The sequence below is a fragment of the Rhinatrema bivittatum genome, chromosome 7, assembly GCF_901001135.1.
Source record: "Rhinatrema bivittatum chromosome 7, aRhiBiv1.1, whole genome shotgun sequence".
Taxonomy (NCBI): Eukaryota; Metazoa; Chordata; class Amphibia; order Gymnophiona; family Rhinatrematidae; genus Rhinatrema; species Rhinatrema bivittatum.
Window position 1 is genome coordinate 198,627,407 of NC_042621.1, and position 19,819 is coordinate 198,647,225.

Genomic DNA, 19,819 nt, shown 5'->3' on the forward strand with positions numbered 1-19,819 from the left:
CAAGTACGCCCAGAAACCCACAGCAGATTTAGCACTGCTTATTACGTCAGCCCCATAGTGTTTTGGATGAAAAAGAGAGCTGTGAATCTGGATACATTAAAACACCTATTAGTTTTTAACTATAGGGTCCATATTTATTCTTTCTTTCCAGAAACTCGAGCAAATTAGGACAGGTTTTAAAACAGGATGGACCGACTGTGTCCCAGCCATCCTTTCTCGGGCTGTGAAATAAAAATGTATCTATTTTTAGTTAATAAGGATGTTTGAGGGTCACCTCTTAATCTTCCACTCCCTACTTTCTCTGACATACAGTAAATATAGAATTTCTTATTTGTCATGTTCAAATTTTGGGAATATAATCCCTGCAGTACTGAGCACTATATTCCCTCCAATGGAACTGCTGGCAGTGTGCAAGAGCAACTGAAATTGTTCTTACATTTCTGGTGCTGCAACAAGGCATTGGGGCAGGAAGCAACGGCGCCAGCCTGGCACAGCTAGGCAAGTTGCGTACCGGCTGGAGCTCACCTTACGGCAGTGGTTCTCAATTTCAGTCTGTGTAACTCTGAAATTTATTTATTTATTTATTTAAAATTTTTATATACCGACATTCATCCAGGATATCATATCGGTTCACATTGTAACATAAACTGGCGCTAGGCATGGCGCTTTACATTGAACGATTAAAACATGCGAACAAGGTATTAAAAGGGGGTGGGAGATAACATGGGAAAGTTTGCATTAAATTATATTATAGCAACGTTTGCAAATATATACATATGTACAATACATCTGGTTTTCAAACCACTATATGTAAAATGAATCTGGTTCTTCACCCAAATGTTTGCAAATATATATATATATACACATGTATCTTCATCAGGGTAGCAACCCCAAACCAGACCTGTTTAGAACCTGCATTAATAGAAGCTGAGAACCACAGCTTTACAGGGAACTATGGTGAGCTATGTGTCTATATCAACCAAGACGTTAAGGGGCCGATGTAGTAAGCTATGGTAGACCTGCCGCGGGTTTGTGCGTGCGGTATTACGCGCATTTTCCCCCGCTAATCTTACATGTGTACGTAGTAACACGGTTGGCACGGAAAAACAAGCACAAATCCACTCAAGAAGCCACAGCTGGTTTAGCACAAGTCCATGCCAATGCCATGCAAAGGAAGCAATTAACCCTTCATGGGCAATACAGAGAATCGCGCTGGTGATAGTGAGGGCTATTTTAAGCGGGTTTCTTAGTGCCTGAGTCAGGGCAGATGTTAAGTGTAAGTGCCTGTATGGAAGCTGAAAAATTAAGTAGCAGAAGCCAGAAAAGAGGTCAGAGAGGGAGCAGGACCAGGGCAGAAATGCTGAATGCTTTCTAATCTCTTCCAATCTCTGCTGCATTTCCCCCGCTCACTGGCAGCCACCATTATAGCTCCCATGCAGTCATGAAGGAGGTTAGACATTGCTCTACCTACCTTCAGTCCCACTCCAAGACCACTAACTCACTACTGTCTTAAAGGCTTTTACTGAGAATCAATCATGGTTCACCACACTAATGCAGGTTTATGCGTGGTTTATTGCATAAGGCCTTCAGTGCGCGTTTGAGCATGCATATCTGCACGAATATTTGTTTTGTGCAAATTTTCTGCGTGTTATCTCCTTTGCATGCTGTCTCCTTACATCCCTGGGAGGTGCCTGCGTTTGCCGCGTGTGCTAAAAAAAAAAAAAAAAAATACGCACAACTAGTGCCAATTTCACCATGAGTCTTATTACATCAGCCCCTAACTGAGGTAAAATTGCAAAATACATTGGTTGAATAACTATTAATTATCAAACACAGGAAGAGACCATAGTAACTTTTTTTTTTATTAAATATTACAGTGGATCAAAAGTACAAAATATCTTTTGCCTGCTATGTGATTGGGAAACTATTGGCACATAATACAGTATCAAAAGCATTTTTAATAAGTACAATTTGGAAAACATACAAAAATTGAGTATAGTTGGCTCAGCTTTATTGATGGTAGTGTTTAAACGAATGCAAAGGTTACTCAGTAACCTTTAAACTGAAAAAAGAACTCTAATGTTACTGGGCCATTTAACTATATACAGATAATCACCTTGCACAGTATGTAAGCTACATGACTTAAATCACAGAAAGTATACAATATTTACAACAAATGAAAGTTAAAAAAGTACAAACAGCTAGTAGAATATGCTGCCAATATTATAACAGATATTTTAATAAACAGGAAATATCAAGAACATTTACAGCAAATGTTCTAGTAAGTGCTTACGGTAATCATTTCAGCAATGCATGCCTTGCATAGATGAAATAATTCCCATTTCTCATTAATATTGTGACGATTATAAAGTTAGACCAGATGTGACCTGGTTAACTGCTGCCAACATGACCATATGGAACAAGTGACTAGAAGTGAATTGTTCTCTCTGAAGGCACACCATATCAAAATATACTGTGTGACCAACTAGAAACTTCCATTAGACACACTCAGCATAATCAGGGTACGGTACTTGTAAGAACTCATGCACCAGTTTAGCAAGATTTTTTTTTTTCCCCCCAAAACAGACTATTTGGTTTGTCCTGAAATAAATGTGAACTTGTGCTCTCCAACAGCTACAGAAATAATTTCTCTTGCAAAAACATAAAATGTAACAAGTTGTGACCGCATTTACAAGAAATAGATTTTGAGACTCAGCTGGCTTCTGTTTTCATTTTATTTTCTCTCCTTCACTCTGTAACCAGAGGTTACATGGATGTTTTTATCTCACAACCTTCAGAATGTATAATGATCATGAGCAGAGTGCACTCCATATTACAACATTTCTTGGAAGAGTCTGCAGTTAATAGATTTTATGACTCTGTTGCCAATTAGATTCCAGTTTCCTTTACTGAGCTACCAATAACAATGATCTGATCACACAAAGAAAGCCTTGTGCAATGCCATTCAATAACAAAGCACTTTTACCTCAAACAATGCAAACAAAGTCCTATTTAAAACATTTGTAAGAAGCAACTCAGAGCCAAAGTGCATTTCAACTGCCTTTCTGAACAATTTCCAAGATTTTTCTGGGTACTTTTTTTTTTTTTTTTATTTGGTAATTTACTGCATTGCTTCTGCTGGAATTTTTTTTTTTTTTTTTTTTTTTTACCACCATAATCTCTTCTTAATCTCTTCAAACAGAAACAAACAGCTCTGAGGGAAAAAAACCCCATAAATGGACAGAGCTTAAATGGAACAAGTTAAGAGAGAAACTACTGTAGATATTTAACATACAGGTCCAATTCTAAACTGTAACGTGTAAAAATACCAACAGAATTATGTAGTGTTTATACTGCCACAGCTCAAACCTACACAGCAAGTAAAATAAATACATTATTTGCCAAGAATGTCAGCCACAGATTATATGTCCTATGTCTTTGTTTGCTGTTCTTAACGAAGCTTGTATTAATCTGCTCTAGTGCAACTTTATCTGCTGGAATTTGCCTACATAGAATGGTCAGTTTGCTTCTTCTGATTCATATTAATGCAGATTTTAGAGCTGCATTTTTAGAATCCCATTCATCATACACCAAAAGTACTGTTTTAGTCCTATTTCTGTCATCATCATCATATCTTATTAGCTATTTAATTTTACATCTATAGACAATTTTGATTACAAACTTGGCATGTAGACTCTTTGCTTGGCAAATGGTATTATTTACTTTTGGTTAAAGACAAATTAAACCTCCCTCTCTTTACATCTATGTTTATATATGCGTATTAATGGTGTTTTCAAAGCAAAAGTTCAGCACTTTTGCTTTGAAAACCACCACTCTGAAAATCAGCCACTCTGAACACATGGAACTAGCTGAAATGATAGATTTCCCAAAGAAAAATATCTTAGGCAGTCACTGCCTAAGATAAAGTATATTGTTCCCCTTCTGTCCAACCTTTCATTCCCCCCCCCCCCCCCCCAAAAAAAAAAATAAATAGCTGACAGTTTTTAATACAGCAAAACTAATTTAATTATAGGAATACTAGTGGCTTGGAGGTGTTTCTTTCACCCAAATCATTAAAGCAACAGTCCATTTTAGCTGACAAAGTTTCAGCCTGACCTAGGACTCACAATGTCTTCAGTGTGTGAGGAATACTGGACAACACTCCGCCCCTTTATAGTGGTTTTAATTAAAAGTCACAATTGATAAACTGCAGAGTACATGTATATTTTACTGGCTTGCCTTCCCAGCCTTCTTCTAGCTGTGCTGCTGCTAAGTATCCCTGCATGTTCTCCACTGCTCCCAGCAGAAACAGTCAAACAAGACAAAATGCACATTTTTTTATTTCCTAGGATTTAAAAAAAAATCTATTTAAAGTGTAGAGAACTTTAAAGTCCATTTCTGCGATAACCTTTTCAGCATGTACAGCTACTATAAAGAAGAATAAAGCTGGGGCATTAAATTTGACATGCCACTGGAAATTAATGGGAACCTGTAAATTTTACCATAACAAAAGCTAACAAAAAAAAAAAAAAGAAAAAAGCAGGGAATAATAAAACATCCTGCAATGCATTGTGGCATGTCCTCTGAAACACCGAACTGTTTTATTAAATACATAAGCAGCAAAAGTCTTTGGTTGCTAAACTTAGTATCCACACTTCAGCAATTATATGTAAAAGGTGTATGTCCCCTACAATCCTGCTTAACTGGTGTTTTCTAGATATCATTCACTCACACACAGCTTTCTGAAGCAGTTGCAGGAACTCACTACACAATTTGTTTTAAATTGCCAGTTGAAACAGGATTAAGAGCCACTTTTTTTTTTTTGCAGAATTTTATTTTATTCCTGAACAGATGTCAGTGCCTAAGTTGTTGACTGCTCCATTTTGAATCTTAAGTAAATGAGGGTCCCAACTGGAATCCCTTGCAGGCATCGCATTGATCCATGAGAAGCATGAACGTAGCACAGTGTTCTCAAGGAAGGGTATTTTTAAAATAAGAAAATGTGCACATCCTTTATTCCGAAAAACATGAAAACAGAATATATTAGGACAGAAAAGAAGAGAGAAAGAAGAGGCATAAAACTGTAAGAAGAGAGCAGTGGTTCTCAAACTCAGTCGTTAGGGCACCAAAAAGGTCTGCTTTCCAAAATATCAACAATGAGTATATTTGCATGCATTTGGTGTAAGATCTAGCTGGGGGCCTCGAGCACCAGATTTGGAAAAACACTGCAGGACTGCAAGGAAACTAGTAATGTGAGGAATAGCGAAAGAATTCCTACTTTCAGGCTGCTTTTCTTTCCCACCATGGTTCTTCCAATGATGTCACAGTGGATGTTTCTCATCACCGCTATTTATAGCTATAGAAACTGATGTAGAAGAAACCAGAGCAGGTGACAGCTGATAAGACTTCTTCTGGTTTACACTGTTTTCAATAACCAGTGAAAATGGGAAAAAAAATGTAGCATAAAATAGGTTTTTGGTTCATTAATTTTTTTTTTTTTTTTAAAGTGCCAGCCTGTGGCAGTGCCTCCTCAGGGTGAACACTTCTTCGAGCTTGGACATTTGATTGTACAAATCATGTATTTTATTATTTCCTTTCTTATACAATAAATAGGTTTGACACACCCTTGAAATTCTTTTTAACTTGTTTGACTCTGAATACTGTATTCTTTACTTTTGAGTTTCTTGTGCTTTGCCTGTTCAATTTACTGTAGGCTGCATTCCCCTCCCCCCAGAACATCATTTAATTGAACAAACTCAGTTCTAATGTGGCATAATATAGTGGTTGTACCTTTTACAGGTTGAAAAGCTATCATTAGGAGCAGCCCTGTGGTGCAGGGAATATGGATTTACATACTGGGGGGGCTAGCTGAGTCTGTGAATGCTGTGCTGGCATCAACTGCTTCAATGCTAGTCCTACCAGTCAATGAGCGGCGCTGAGGGCTGCCTTGGATTGCTGTGGGTCTCTGTGCTGCCTGCAGCATGTGAAGTGGGGATAGTAGGAGAAAAAGCCAGACTCATGGCACCAAAGACTACCCTTTTCTATAAACACACATGTTTCGGTACCCCAGTGTAATTATGAAGTCATAGTTTGATAATGAAAATAATAAAGCAGCACTATAATTCCCTAATCATTAAGAAGGAACTTACTGCCCCATCCCATATTTGATAAGATCTTAGGATAGTGTCAGTATATGAACACAAGGAAGTGCTCATGAGGCCCAAACACACATTCTGCTTTCTAATACATTCCTGTATCTCACTTAACAACATTCTGACTGCGTAATACACCATACTATTTCCTTCGTCCCTCCCCTTGGTATCCAGATTTGCCACACTAGCGTTGGCTTCTGTGAGCATATCCTGGAATTATTACATTATAAAGCACAATGGGATCCAGTTTGGAAGAAAAGCACTCTACAAATCTAAAATTATTATAAGCCATGGTGTCATCAGCCAAGTAACTACTCCATTGTTTTGGAAAGGAATTCTATCATCAGTCTGTGGGATAAAACTATGATATTACAAACCATAGTTAGGAAAAATGAAAGTAAAATAAACATATATAGAAAAGGGTAACCTAGTTAAATGTCAAATACATAGTCTCATATATGTGGATTGTTTATTGTAGGAATTTTTAATAGCTTTCCAGCATGCACTATGTTTGTTAGGTGAATTTTTATAAAATCCGATATGTTTTGATAACAGTATACTTCTGAATTCTTTTAACAAGTACTGAACCAAAATTATTAACATGCACATTTATGTACTGTATTACAGCACAGTGAATTTCTTCATGCATTAACTATCCTAGTCTGATTTCTTGTCAATCATTTACATTTTATTGTTTGCGGCCAAATGGCTTTAAAGGATAAAATAAGCATATTTAATCAGTAACTTTCCTAGCAACTGCAAACAATTTAGCATCTCATTAAATAGACTCTCTTCAACCATAAAATTGTATCATGCCATATTGCATGTTAGCTGTAAATTTTGAACTCAGTCATCAAATTTGAAAGGGGTGCGAGAAGCTTCCCCACTTTGTCATTATTTAAAGGGGCACGACTAAGAATGCATGATTTTAGATAATTCAGACAGCAGTAAAGAAACTAAATCATTAAGATCCCACTTTTTCCTTCTGATTTATATTTTACCCCAAAGGAGATATTACTGCTTTTGAAAATGCCTGCCATTATGAATTTAAATAAATCAGAGTGCTGCTTTGCTGCTCTTCATCACAACCCCATGCAGAGTAATGTGCGTAAAATATGAATATAGCACAAACAGTTGAAGAATGAATTCAGAAGAAGAGATTTGTAGCCATAACAAAGAGACTAAAACTACAATCAATAAATCATATTTGAACAAAAGAAACAGGAGACTTAACAGTGAGATTAAAGGAGGCAGCAGCAGAGCCAAGAACCTTGCTATTTTGAGGACACTAGTTAATACTGTTGCTTTAATAGTACATAAGACATATTGGTAAGTGTCCAAACATGCTTCCTCTTGCTCATCTAGCTTCAAAAAGCCTTAAATATCACTTCAGCAAACACAAACCCATGGATTCAAGCGCCCTCCTGAATGGAACTACAAGATATAAATATACGGTATATCTGCACATAGTAAGACATCAAAAGGCCCTTTACAGGTATAAATTGGCATGAGTTAGATTTTCCCCATTAAATATGGGTTGTTGTACTACTGCAAGATAATGTAACATACCTCTTAAAAATCTATTGAATAATATATCAAGTGACATAAGATTTACAGTACTATGATATTGCATGATAAGCTGTGATAAATGGGAAATTAACTCATAGCACCACTGTAGTTTATCTGTTCTATGAAGATTATTCATACTGGATGCTCAGCAATCAGAAGAGGTTCCACGTCTGGGTCCAAGTGCAGTATAGGGCTGCCAGGCTATTTAACAGATTAGGTGATCAGACACTGGGGCAGAGAGAGAGAGAGAGAGAGGTGGTGGGGTGGAGAGTGGGATCATGGGGAGGGTTGACTCTGTAGCTTGCCCTGTATTCTACTCTGCTGTCCATCATGGTTATTGGGGTGCCGGTCTGCAGTGGGAGTGATGAGCTCTGACACTGCAGAGAACAACTGGGCCCCCCCCCCCCCTCCCTGCTGACAAGGGAAAAGCTGAAAGGTTCAATCTTGAAAAAGCATCCAGCAAAAGAGAACCTGGGCTGCACAGGAGCTCCTGGGGAGGTGAGGATAAAACCAAAAATGTAAAATAATAAGGGAAAGGCACTGGATAAGTGACTGAACCAGGCTAAGCCATACCTGCTTATCCGTGCTTTCTGATTCCTCAGAATGCTATCAGGTTTAAAATTTGCAACAGTGGTTAAAAAAGAGTACCTAGGAGGTACCTTCTCCAGCTATGCCATTAATCACAGTCCAGTTTGGCTTCCAGTCAAATTCTTGATATTCCAAAAATATTTGTGCTGACTACAAATATATCCTTTGGACCTTGTTTAAAGCAGGCTGCTTACTGTGACTGAGGTTTTGTTATTAGGATTTGTCTCTGGTGCATAGCGCTATTTCACAATCTTACATAAAGGTGCAACCAACATTTTCACTCAGTACATGAAGGTCCAAGCTTTTGTCAGGTGAAGCAGTGTATAAACTACAGAATCACACTTTTCAGGGAAAAAGCATGTGGATTTAAAATAAGTTCTCAAAATCCTGGGAACTTTGCATGATTGTACTGTACAATCTGTTTATTTCCATTAGGTAATGTGGAATCATGTGCCTGAAATTGTAAACAACAGCATTTAAAATTGAAAGCTGCTTAAAATGGTAAGTTGTGGAGACAAATTACAAACATAGCAGAAAAAATGAGTAACGTCAGCCTTTTTAAGAATAAACTCGTAGATAACACAATACTGTTTCAATAGAAAAAGCACAGAATCAACTGGAAAATGAATCCATATAAATTATATGAACTGACAGTGACACTGGTTGTTTTTGTTTTTTTGAAGCAGATATTTACAGTCAATTTAACAGTGTTTACTTCTGTCTTAATAGTGTTAAAATGAAAAATCAATTAACGCTTTACTATACATTGCATTGATTGAACCTTTAACAGTCAGAAAAAAAATTACCCATGAAGCATATCCATTAACTGGTGCACACTGCAGTGTCTGCAGTGTGCTCGCTGCCTCCTGTCTGCTGCTTGCTCTATTTATTCCTTTAGGATAAAAGCTTGTGTTTTGTTGTCTGCATTTTGCCAAGGCATACCAGCAATTCTATCACAAATCTAGCAGCCACGGTGAAATGATTTAAGCGGGAGGAGCACAAAGCCAAACACATGACTGAAATGCAGTCTTGACTTCTGTCTCAACCAAATTAGAAGTACAAGTATGACTCTACATGTGATTCTGATAACAGACTGGTTATCAAATTCTGACTACAGCATTCATTTTGCAAAACATTACCATAGGCCAAGGAATGTAGCTAAATTATCAACACTTTCTTTTGTTGCTTCAGGAACTTAAAGTTTTGTGCTAGGATGTACAGAGGACAACTGGGAAGGTGGAAAGGCAGCTTGAGGGTTTATAGGAGTTAAAGGGTAAATGCTATTGTGCAAAAGGTCGCCGTATGATGCTCCAACAGGGGATGCTGTAGCCAAGTGTCTATAGAGTTGCCCAGAGTTGGCAGAGGAGGCAAGATACTGTCTTTGCATCATGATGGAATGAAGTGACAATGGCTGCATTAGTGGGGACAGCACAGTCTGGTTCTTCAAGTACTGCAAAGGGTGGGAGTAGGCTGCTGGAATGCGTGAGTTTAAGCCAGTGCACAAGGTTCCTGAATACAGACCTGGAAAGATGGGTGAAGAAAGGGGAAACTTGTGATTGTCCAACATGCTGCCAGAAAATGTGCCATGCACGGATTTGCTGCCTTCCCCATCCTGATCAGGAAACTTTTCTTTCATAGAAGCCTCCTTCACTGAATGCACTGGAGATAAAGCTCTGATTTTCTTCTCAGACACAATATTGTCCATATCCTCCAAGCTTCTTTTCAAGGGTCTAGCTGTACCCACATTCTGAGAGCTGTTTTTCCTGATTGTAATTGGATGGACCATGCCTTCCATCTTTCTTAAACCATCCAGCCTCACGTTCTGAGACTTTCCAGACCTGTGGAAGGTGTCAGAGTGTTTCTTAGGAGCCAACGGCATTGGAGAAACCCGACAAGCTTTGGGGTGGCAACCTGAATTCGCAGCCCTTTGACTGCTTGCTGCCTGAAATTGGGGGATATTTTTAATTTCTTGCTGCACCACAGAGTGAGGAAGGTTAGACCCCACCATCTTTGAAATTTGTTTGTTTGTGGATTTTGGAAGGCTCAGATCTGTTGGCTGATCATCTATTGATATGTCTGCCACCACCTTTTTTTCCTGCTGATGCAAGGACGGATGATAATTTAAATTTAATGTTTCTGGGTGCTTGTGCTGAACAAAGGTAGAGATATTTTCGGAATCACGGTACATGTCCCGGGGGAGATATTTTGCTGTCTGTTCATTATGCAGGTGATGCTCTGTTTGTCTGTAAAGCCTATGTAGATGGGGAGATGAATAGAATTCAGCCAGGAAACTGGGAACTTGGGAACTCTGCATGGCCTTTTTTTCAGCCATTTTATCTTTGCAGTCATGAATATCTGGTTTTGATGTATAAGAATCAGTGAGAGAATGGAGGTGGTGCATGGAGAAATCACAGCGGCGGACCTCAGGTTTACTTAACGTGTCATGCTTGAAAAAATCATTGGTAGACTTTCTGTCTCCCAGATTCTTGGTCTTGAAGCTTTGTACATGTTGTATTACCGAGGGTCGATTTACTGCCATCGGCTCAGAATTAGATACTTTAACAGCTGTTGGCAGTTCCTCTCTCGTGGTTGATTTCTTTTTGCTAATTAAAGGAGGGGGTGAACCATAGGGGTAGCTACCAGAAAGTGATGCCCCACTGACTTGCGATAAAAGCTTTTTCTTTGCCAGCGGTGACATAATACCTGGATTACCCCTCGAATAAAGTACAGGTGCATAACTAAAAGTACGATGGTCATTCACGGAAGCTGGCAATTCTTTATCTTTTAACACATCCAAAGTCTGAACCAGATAAACTTTTGGATTCTGCTTCAATGCGTTTTGTAGCATATTACTGTCTATGGGTGATTGCAGGTCTTCGTTCCCTAAAGGATCCATTTTCACTGTGCAGTTTGCAATATAATCTGGCATCTCAGACAGTTTCTCATCTCCTATGTGGTTCTGAGTTGGCAAACGAACCTGGATTGCAGGAAAAATATTGAAAGGGGCTTCATGGAATTCATTGTCTAAGTGGTCTGGATTGTCCTCCGCTTCTTGCTGGGTTGGAGAAATGGCGCTTGCGGTTTTTTGTGACTGCTCAGTGGAAGGCTCCGGATCCACCTCCACCTCTGGAGGCTCCGAATCACTTGACAAGGAGGACACAGGGTGCTGATCTTCATCTTCCTCTTTCACTGTGTCTTCATTAGAGCTTGCTTCAGTTGTGACGGCCTTCTCCATGGATGCAGGCATAGGTATCTCCGGTTTGAGCAAGGAGGGCCCTTCTACAGTATTCTTCATGTCTTCTGGGGCAGGCTCCACCATTACACTCTTTTTCTCTAAATTTTCTTGATTCTTTCCATGATCCGAGAGAACCTGGCCAAAAATAAAACGAATAAATCATTTAGTATTTAAAAGCAATCCATGTCTACAAATGTCTTCAGACAGAATCAGTAACCTTGCTCAGAACATTAAAATCCTGGTATATCTTTTTAAAGCATATCAGAATTAGAAACCTAAATTTCAGTTGCACAAACAAAACTAAATTTGTCGCTAACTAGACGTGGAGAAGTTACTTAGTGGATAAAGCAGCAGTCTAAGAACCAGCGAAGCCAGCGGTCAAACCCTGTTTCTCCCTCTGATGCTCTTTGTGACCTTGGGTAAGTAACTTCAATGTCCATTTGCCTCAAGTACAAAGTCACAGAATGTGATGTGTGTAAAAATTAGCATATAACTATGTAAGAAGCCTCTACTTGCATATTCTATATTTTATAAAAGTAAAAAATAGTCATGTATCTTCACTTTTGCATACATATATATATGTGTGTGTAAAAAAAAAAAAGGGCAGTCTAGGAGCATTCTGAGGTAGGACCACCATTTACACATGTAACTTACTCATGTAAGTTGCTATTTTCAAAGACGTGGAGCTTTGCCACTTTATTCACATTATTTTACAGCTGGTACTTATCTGAACTAATCGTAAACATGTTTACTGTGTACTACTGGCTGGGTGGCAGTGCAAGCTGAAGAACCAGAAGGTCTCAATGACCTGGAGAAGGATGCTGGACTAATTGGTAAAACTGGTAATTTCCTCGATAGGCTTAAGTTCTACAATACACCCACTTACATACATAAATCTCGATATACGCGAGTAAGTCCTACTTAATTTTCATGTATAAAATATACATGTGTATATTTTTAAAACAGATAGGAAAAGTCCATGTGTTCAATGCATTGTATACGTTCTTTCAATGCATTCAATGAACTCATGCATAAACCTATATACGTACATATGTTGCGGGGTAAAGATATGTGTATTTTATAAAACACACTCATATAGTATGTGTGATCTATAAAATACTAGTGTAGAAGTGCTTGCGGCCATCTATGCACATGTATGCCACCACGTGCATTTGTTTGAAAGTTTTCCTCTTAGACTGTAAACCCTCTGGGGATAGGGAAATACTTACTGTACCTGAAAAAATGGCAAGAGGCAGGTGGCACCTTATAAACTGTCCTCCAAAGCTCATGCCTTAATAAATTGGTTAGAGTCCACTTTGTCAGATGCAACCAAAGAAGTGGACTCTGTCCTTGAAAGCTCGTGCCTCAATAAACTGGTTAGTCTACCAGGTGCCACCTGCCTTGTGTCATATTTGAAACACCAGACTAACAAGGCTCTCCCCCTGAAGATCTGAATTACTGTACCTGAACGTAAGTCGCCTCACGCTCACCAATGAAAAGCTGTGAGCTAAATCTAAATAAATTAAAAATCCATAAAGTTTTCAGCTGGAAAATCTTCAGGGCTGGCAAAAAGAGCCTCATCTAGAAATGTTTCCTACTGATGGGGTCCTGCTTCGTATATTTATGGTTCCTTGACGTCCTGGGCATGAAGATAATGTGACTACGCTGCAAGAGCTTTTTGACATCATTCTGGATTGTCCGCCACCTTTCCTTATCTTCTTTAATCCCTGTTCCAGGAAGTAATATGAAGGAAAAAGGCCACTGTGTGCTGATGCTAGAATTTTAGAATGATAAAACTAAAATCATTACTTTCCGGTAGCTACTTTAAGGCAGAAGTACTAGAAAATGTTAATAGTTAAGTAGACACAAGTAGGATCCCCTTTTTTCATTGTTCTGATTTCTACTTGATAACATATTTGTGAATCTCTCTACTTAGCCACTCCTACTGTTGTGACGCTAAGGAAATCAGGGAGCTGCTGTACTGATGCTCATCAGATGTGGTGCGTACAGAACTGTAGGAACACTGGGAAGGAATTTTTTTTTTAACTGGAGAGTGGCTATGAAATTAATATATAAATCATTTCATAAAGAAAAAGAATGTAAATATTATAAACAAACAAGGAAAACCAAGCACAAGACTAAGAAAAAAACCCCACAAATGACTGATAAGCTGACATTTGTACTGCACTTTCAATGTTTTATAACATCGAACAATTGCTGATAAATCCCTTAGATAAGCAAAGGATTTCCATGGAATTCTCAGCAGTGCTTCAGTTTAAAAAATAAAAAATAAAAAAATCACAGGTCCATAAAAATAATATCAATCAAAATCGGAAATGAAACAGTTCTAAATAAAGATTAAGTGTGGTATTTTTTTTTTAATGCTGTTGCATTGTCTGTTCAACTGCATTCAGCCCAACTATATTTGAACTCAGAGAAATTTAAATGTTAATGATGTATGTCCAATTCTGCATCATACATACATTTAAAAACTGCTAATGCAAAGTTGGCAATATTGCTGAACAGACTGGATTGTGAGCCAGAACTCTGCTTGCTACTACAAACTATATTTTTGTTAGCAAAAGAGAAAAAAATGAACTTGTCAGCATTAAGCTGGTACATACAGCCACAAATATCCCTTTTTCTCATTGAAACAAGTTATAGTCACTATTACTGCTGCTTTTTCTGCTTCTCCATTAATAAAGGCAGTGTGCACAATTCACACTATTCATTCCATTATGTGGACTAATGATCTCTGACCCTGGAAGGTCATCACAATGCTCCCTCTGCAATACTGATGAGTGATAGAACTTTGCAAAATTGCTGTCATTCTATTGTGACAAGCCCCTGGTAGAAGGCTGGCTCCAATCAGCTGCATTTTTTTTCCAGTCTTTCTTGAGTTATTAAGATAAGCAGCGTCCAGGAAACAGCAAGAAAATTATTATCTAAATGCTGCACCATGGTTCCTCATGTGAGAGTGAATATAGCAAGCTAATGAGTCACAACTGGTATAAAGATTTATTTCTTCACAGCTGCTTTAAAATATCTCTGTATTTAGTTTTCCTATTAGTTACACAGTCTTAGTCATCCTCATATTTTTGTCTTAATAGCTGCCCCTTTTCAGTTGAAAAGCCATCATTACTTTTTTGGGGGGGTGGGTGGGAAGGGGTTTCCACAAAATACAGTACTATCAGTGGTCTCCTGTGCTTATACAATTACATAAAATACCAGACAGACGATCACAGCATAAATGAAGGCAAATAATATTTAAGCAATTCTGAATTTTGCCCTCGACTGCTCTTTACGCAGAGCCTGACTGACTCCTCCTACGAGCACAAATTCTAAAAGGAAGACAGTTCTCTGCCTGGATTCTAGATCTGCAAAATGCAAAGCTGAATGCAATCGTGAATCTTACAGAACCAAAGTTTCAATGTTATATGTAAGGGTTCTGCCCATTTGTTCCTTTTTAACTATAAACCGATGCGATGTGTAAACGGTCATCGGTATAAAAGAAACTTTAAATAAATAAATAAATAAATGAAGAAATGGCAAAGCTTTAAAAAAAAAAAAAAAAAAAAAAATTAGAACCACTGAAGTTAAAAAAAAAAAAAAAAAAAGGCATCTAACTGAAAAGTAACATGTTTTTGGCCGTGCACTTTATATTACGGACAGTGACAGATTTGGCAACTTCATTTCATAGTACACTTATTTCATTGCATTACAAATGTATTGTTTGTTCACCAGGAGAGTCAGATTGTACAAAGCATCTGGTTTTCAACTGGTTTTAATCTGTTTTTGATTTTGATCTCTAGCAAATTTTGCAGCTTAAAAGGCTTCAGACTGATGTTCTCGAGTTATTGACAGAATGTGCACCAAAAGAACACAAAGACAAAGGAAACATTTGCGTACTGTAGTTATCTGTACTGGGGGGGGGGGGGGGGGGAGGGAAGGGTGTGTCTGTCACGTCTGTTAAGCCTCCTGGGTTTGGCTCACAAAATGATGAAGGATCACTACCATCCTGGCTGCTTTCTGTATTCCTATGCCAATTTAGTTTCACTTTTCCTGTAATTTTAGCATCAAAAGAAATGCCATCAAACTACACCACGCTAAGGCACTATTAAATTGAGTAAAAAAAAAAAAAAAATTCTCAGTAGCCATTTGAAAGAATACAGGAATCATATTTGTTAATACAAATAAAACCCTTCAAGCTCCTTCCCCTCCATTAAAAAAGTGACAGAAATGGATGTGGAAGGTGGGCCAAGTCTAATATCCCCCCGTAGTGTGCACAATGTTTATTTATTTATTTACGATTTTATTGACTGCCTCTCCCAATTGGGCTTCAAAGCAATTTACAAGAGAGACATAAAAACAATTTAGACACGGTACAGTCAGCTAAAAGACTAGCTAGCCAAACCTTTTCCAAAAAGCTAAACTTTATGCTTTTTTTTTTTTTGTTGAAAGATTGGGGAAATAGTCTAGAGATATAAGGACAAGAGGCAAGAAAATTCAGGGGCATAGGCCTGCACAAAAAAAAAAAAAAAAAAAAAAAAAGGCATTTGGCTTAGCTGCAAATCAGCTTGAAAGCAGGAGTATCCGCAAGGGAGTGCTGCATGGTCGACACTGTCCTTTACATCTCTGATTTACTGAAGGAATGAATATGATGTAAACTTTATCATCTGGAGCCTACATCATACCTGCTCAAAGTCATAACCAGGGCGGGAAAAGTTGGCCAGGCACAGCCCAGCAGGGGGTGCAGAGCTCCAGTTCCCTCCTTGCCACTGTTGCTTCCCTATACCTAGGCATTCTTGAAAAACGGAAAAAGGAAACCTGCACATTAAGGAAAGGTGGCGGCCTGTGCTCAGACTGTTATCACCACTGGGCCCAGAACCAGCCCTAACTGCTTCTCCCACCATAAGGTGAAGAGAGGAGGAAGGGCGCAGCTGAACCTGGAGCCCTGGGCACAAAAATCTCAAATATGCCTCTGTAAATGCTGAAATAGTTGTTATCCTTTTGTGTTTTTTTACATTTCAGAAATTAAAACATAGCCATACAGTTAAGAAGCATAAGTTTTATGCCCTTTGCATGTCATCAGCCCTAGCCAAGAACACTCCATGCACTAATCTGATCAGAAACTGCACTTTCAAATGGTGTGACCTGCCATCAATTGTACACAATATAGAAATGACTAAACAGGAGCTTCGAGCAAACAGAATGTTAGGAATTATTAGGAAGGGAATGGCAAATAAAATGGCAAATAATGCCTCTGTATTGCTCCATAGTGAGACCGTACCTTGAATACTGTGTGCAATTTTGGTCGCCGCATCTCAAAAATCATACAGTTGCACTGGAGAACGTACAGAGAAGGGCGACCAAAATGATAAAGGGCATGGGACGGCTCCACTGTGAGGAAAGGCTGAAGAGGTTAGGACTGTTCAGCTTGGAGAAGAGACGAGGTCTACATTTCATGAAAGGTCTTAAACTAGTAAATGTGAAACAGTTATTTATTTACTCTTTTGGATAATAGAAAGACTAGGGGGCACTCCATGAAGTTAGCAAGTAACACTTTTAAAACATCACAGAAAATTCTTTTTCACTCAACGCACAATTAAGCTCTGGAATTTGTTGCCAGAGGATGTGGTTAATGCAGTTAGTGTAGCTGGGTTTAAAAAAGGTTTGGAAAAGTTCTTGGAGAAGTCCATAAACTGCTGTTAATCAATAGGGAATAGCCACTGCTTGTTGCCAGCATTAGTAGCTTGGGATCTATTTTATGTTTGGGTACTTGCCAGGCACTTGTAGCCTGGATTGGCCTCTGTTGGAAACAGGATGCTGGGCTTGATGGACCCTTGGTCTGACCCAGTATGGCAATTTCTTATCTCAGTACTGTGCAACTCCAAAAAGTCATTTTTCTTTTATATTTTTATCATGAATCTAGAGTGTCAACAATTTTAAGTCTTTTCCAGAAGATTTAATGGTGCATTTTCTCAGTTTTAAAAAGCTGAATAATTACTCACCTGGAATGTTTCTTGGGATTTTTGTATATTCTCTTTTTCTTTCTTGCCCTTTTGGGTTTCATTTCTGATGCGCTTAAACCCTGGCACTCTGGCTTTAACTTCCCCCTCCTGGGAACTGTCTTGCTTTCGAGGTTTTACCGGGGGCAGTGGCTTATCTTCTTCTCCTTTCAGGAATCTTTCATAAGGGAGGATTAATCTAAATGAATAAAAGGATAATCAATCAGAAGTGTTTCAGCTCTGGAACAGCACAATCTGTACTAGACCTAACTTCTTTGGGGCGAGGGAGCGGTTAAAATACCCTGGTGAACTTTGTAAAGCAGCTTTGAAAAGCTTTGAATACTTGTGTCTGCTTAGGAATGAAATAAAAATTAGAATGGATAAGGGTGAGGTTAATTATGAGAAAAAAAGCATTTGATAATACCATTGCTTTAAACACATTAGTTGCAAAATATTTCCACACATGCCCTTAGATACCTAATCCCAAGTATATATAATAAAGTAAGATTATTGCATTATAAAATGACCTCAAAAGTTAACCTTTCACTTAGTTGTCTCATTGTTCTCCTGGCTTCTAGATTAAATGTCAAAGCCTATAGAGATCAGGAAAGTGCCACCCACCTACAGTAAATCTAGCTAATGTGCACTACTAGGCCGAGGAGATCTCTAGTGGAAGTATGATGCAGTTTATGGTAGATTTTGGAAGCTGACAACACTGAGGACATTCACCATTGTCAACAAAAGGAAAAAAAAAACTGCTAACAATCCAATCCAAACCTTTTATTCACAAACACAGGGTTCTGCATGCCAGGAAAGTCCAAATCAGCAATTTTACTCATTTGTAAAGCCTCGTGTTTCAATCAGGCCCTTAACAAATGGGACCCTAAAGGCAAGAGCAAAGGCTCCTCCGCCAGTGCCAGAAACGTAGCGGAAACGTTCCTTATAAGATCCATGATATAGCTGTGGAAAACGCTACACAACAACAAGCAAATGTGGCAAGGCCAATGAAGGGATTAAAAAAAATAATAATAATAATAAAATTATAATTAACATTTTTTACCACTAAAATTCCCTTTTAAATAGAAACATCAAATGGTCATGTTTTTAATCTCCTTGCTTTTCCTTCTTTATGCAGCTCTTGATCTTAAAGGGAACATAACCAGTGTAATTAAAAGAGATGGATTGCATTGCAATCTCAGTTTCAACTTCAGTGATTAAAGTTTTTACAATGCATTTGCTATGATTAATGACTCACTGTGGGATTAATATGAGACTCAGACTTAAACATATGAACTTTAATACAGCAAACATAATTTGTTTGAAACAAGACGAGTTGACGCAGAGAACAAAATGCACTTTGCTTATAAATAACAAATATGCTTCAAGATTGCGAGTCCTAATTATATTTAATCTTAGATTCTGAAGTAGAAAATTCTTCAGTTCAGATTCTAGTTGGTTATTCCAGGAATGGCTTTCAATCCAGCAGCTTTCATTTAAATACTTCAGTGAACAAAACACTGCATCAGCTAAAGGGCGGAGGCAGAAACTGCTAGTGGAGGTCAGAGTGTTTTTGTGTTTTAATAAAACACATCATAATTTATGGTAAAATCTAAATCTAATCTGTGCCTCATACAAAACAAAATTCATTAACTGAGCATGCTCTGACATGGTATGTGCAGAGAAGCATGAATAATACTTTCTAGCCCTGAGTTTGGCAGCAGCCCAGCAATGAAGCTAAGCAGAGCCCACAGGGAACAGTCATCTTCAGATCCCATTACAAACTGAGTTTAAACATGTTACAGCTGCTAAAACTGGAAACTGCTCCCACTATGTAGACTTACCAAAATACATGGCTGCCAAAATACCTGCTTTCTACTAGTTTATTACAGTTAAGGCTTTTTTTTTTTTTGTCATACAGAAATTAACTGAGCGAAATATGAAAAAAAAAATTTTTTTTGTTTGTAACCGAGGCTAATACATTTTATTTCCAAGGCACAAATATGTAAGATCTGTTTAATGTGCTTCAAAAACAGTTCACATCTCACTCAGGCTGTAGATTTGGGCTTTGTGCAAGACACTGTTTAGACTTTTTCACCACACTGGTAAATATCAAAAAGCCATTTTAATATAAACAGGAGGCTTACTACAAGAATAAGCAGCACACATTCCCATGGAACCTCAACTTTTTGCTTTCCTTGGAAATAAAGAGGGGATTTTAAAAGCCACATATTTCATTCATGAATATTTTTACAGCTGTTTGTGTCTTT

The 19,819-nt window shown here is 38.2% G+C and overlaps 1 protein-coding gene across 4 annotated transcripts in view; it reads right to left on the reverse strand.

Moving 5' to 3' along the window:
• Positions 1 to 1,844: 1,844 nt before the first annotated feature.
• The window catches only part of ARID5B (AT-rich interaction domain 5B), a 227,565-nt gene continuing 209,590 nt past the window's right edge, over positions 1,845 to 19,819 (reverse strand). For all 4 annotated transcript variants that reach the window (XM_029609741.1, XM_029609742.1, XM_029609744.1 and 1 more), the window contains 2 exons: positions 17,556 to 17,751; positions 1,845 to 11,679 (listed from right to left, as the gene is read on the reverse strand). In XM_029609741.1, the coding sequence (XP_029465601.1) occupies positions 9,505 to 11,679; positions 17,556 to 17,751 (2,371 nt within the window). In that variant the 3' untranslated portion in view covers positions 1,845 to 9,504. The remainder of the gene's footprint in view (positions 11,680 to 17,555; positions 17,752 to 19,819) is intronic.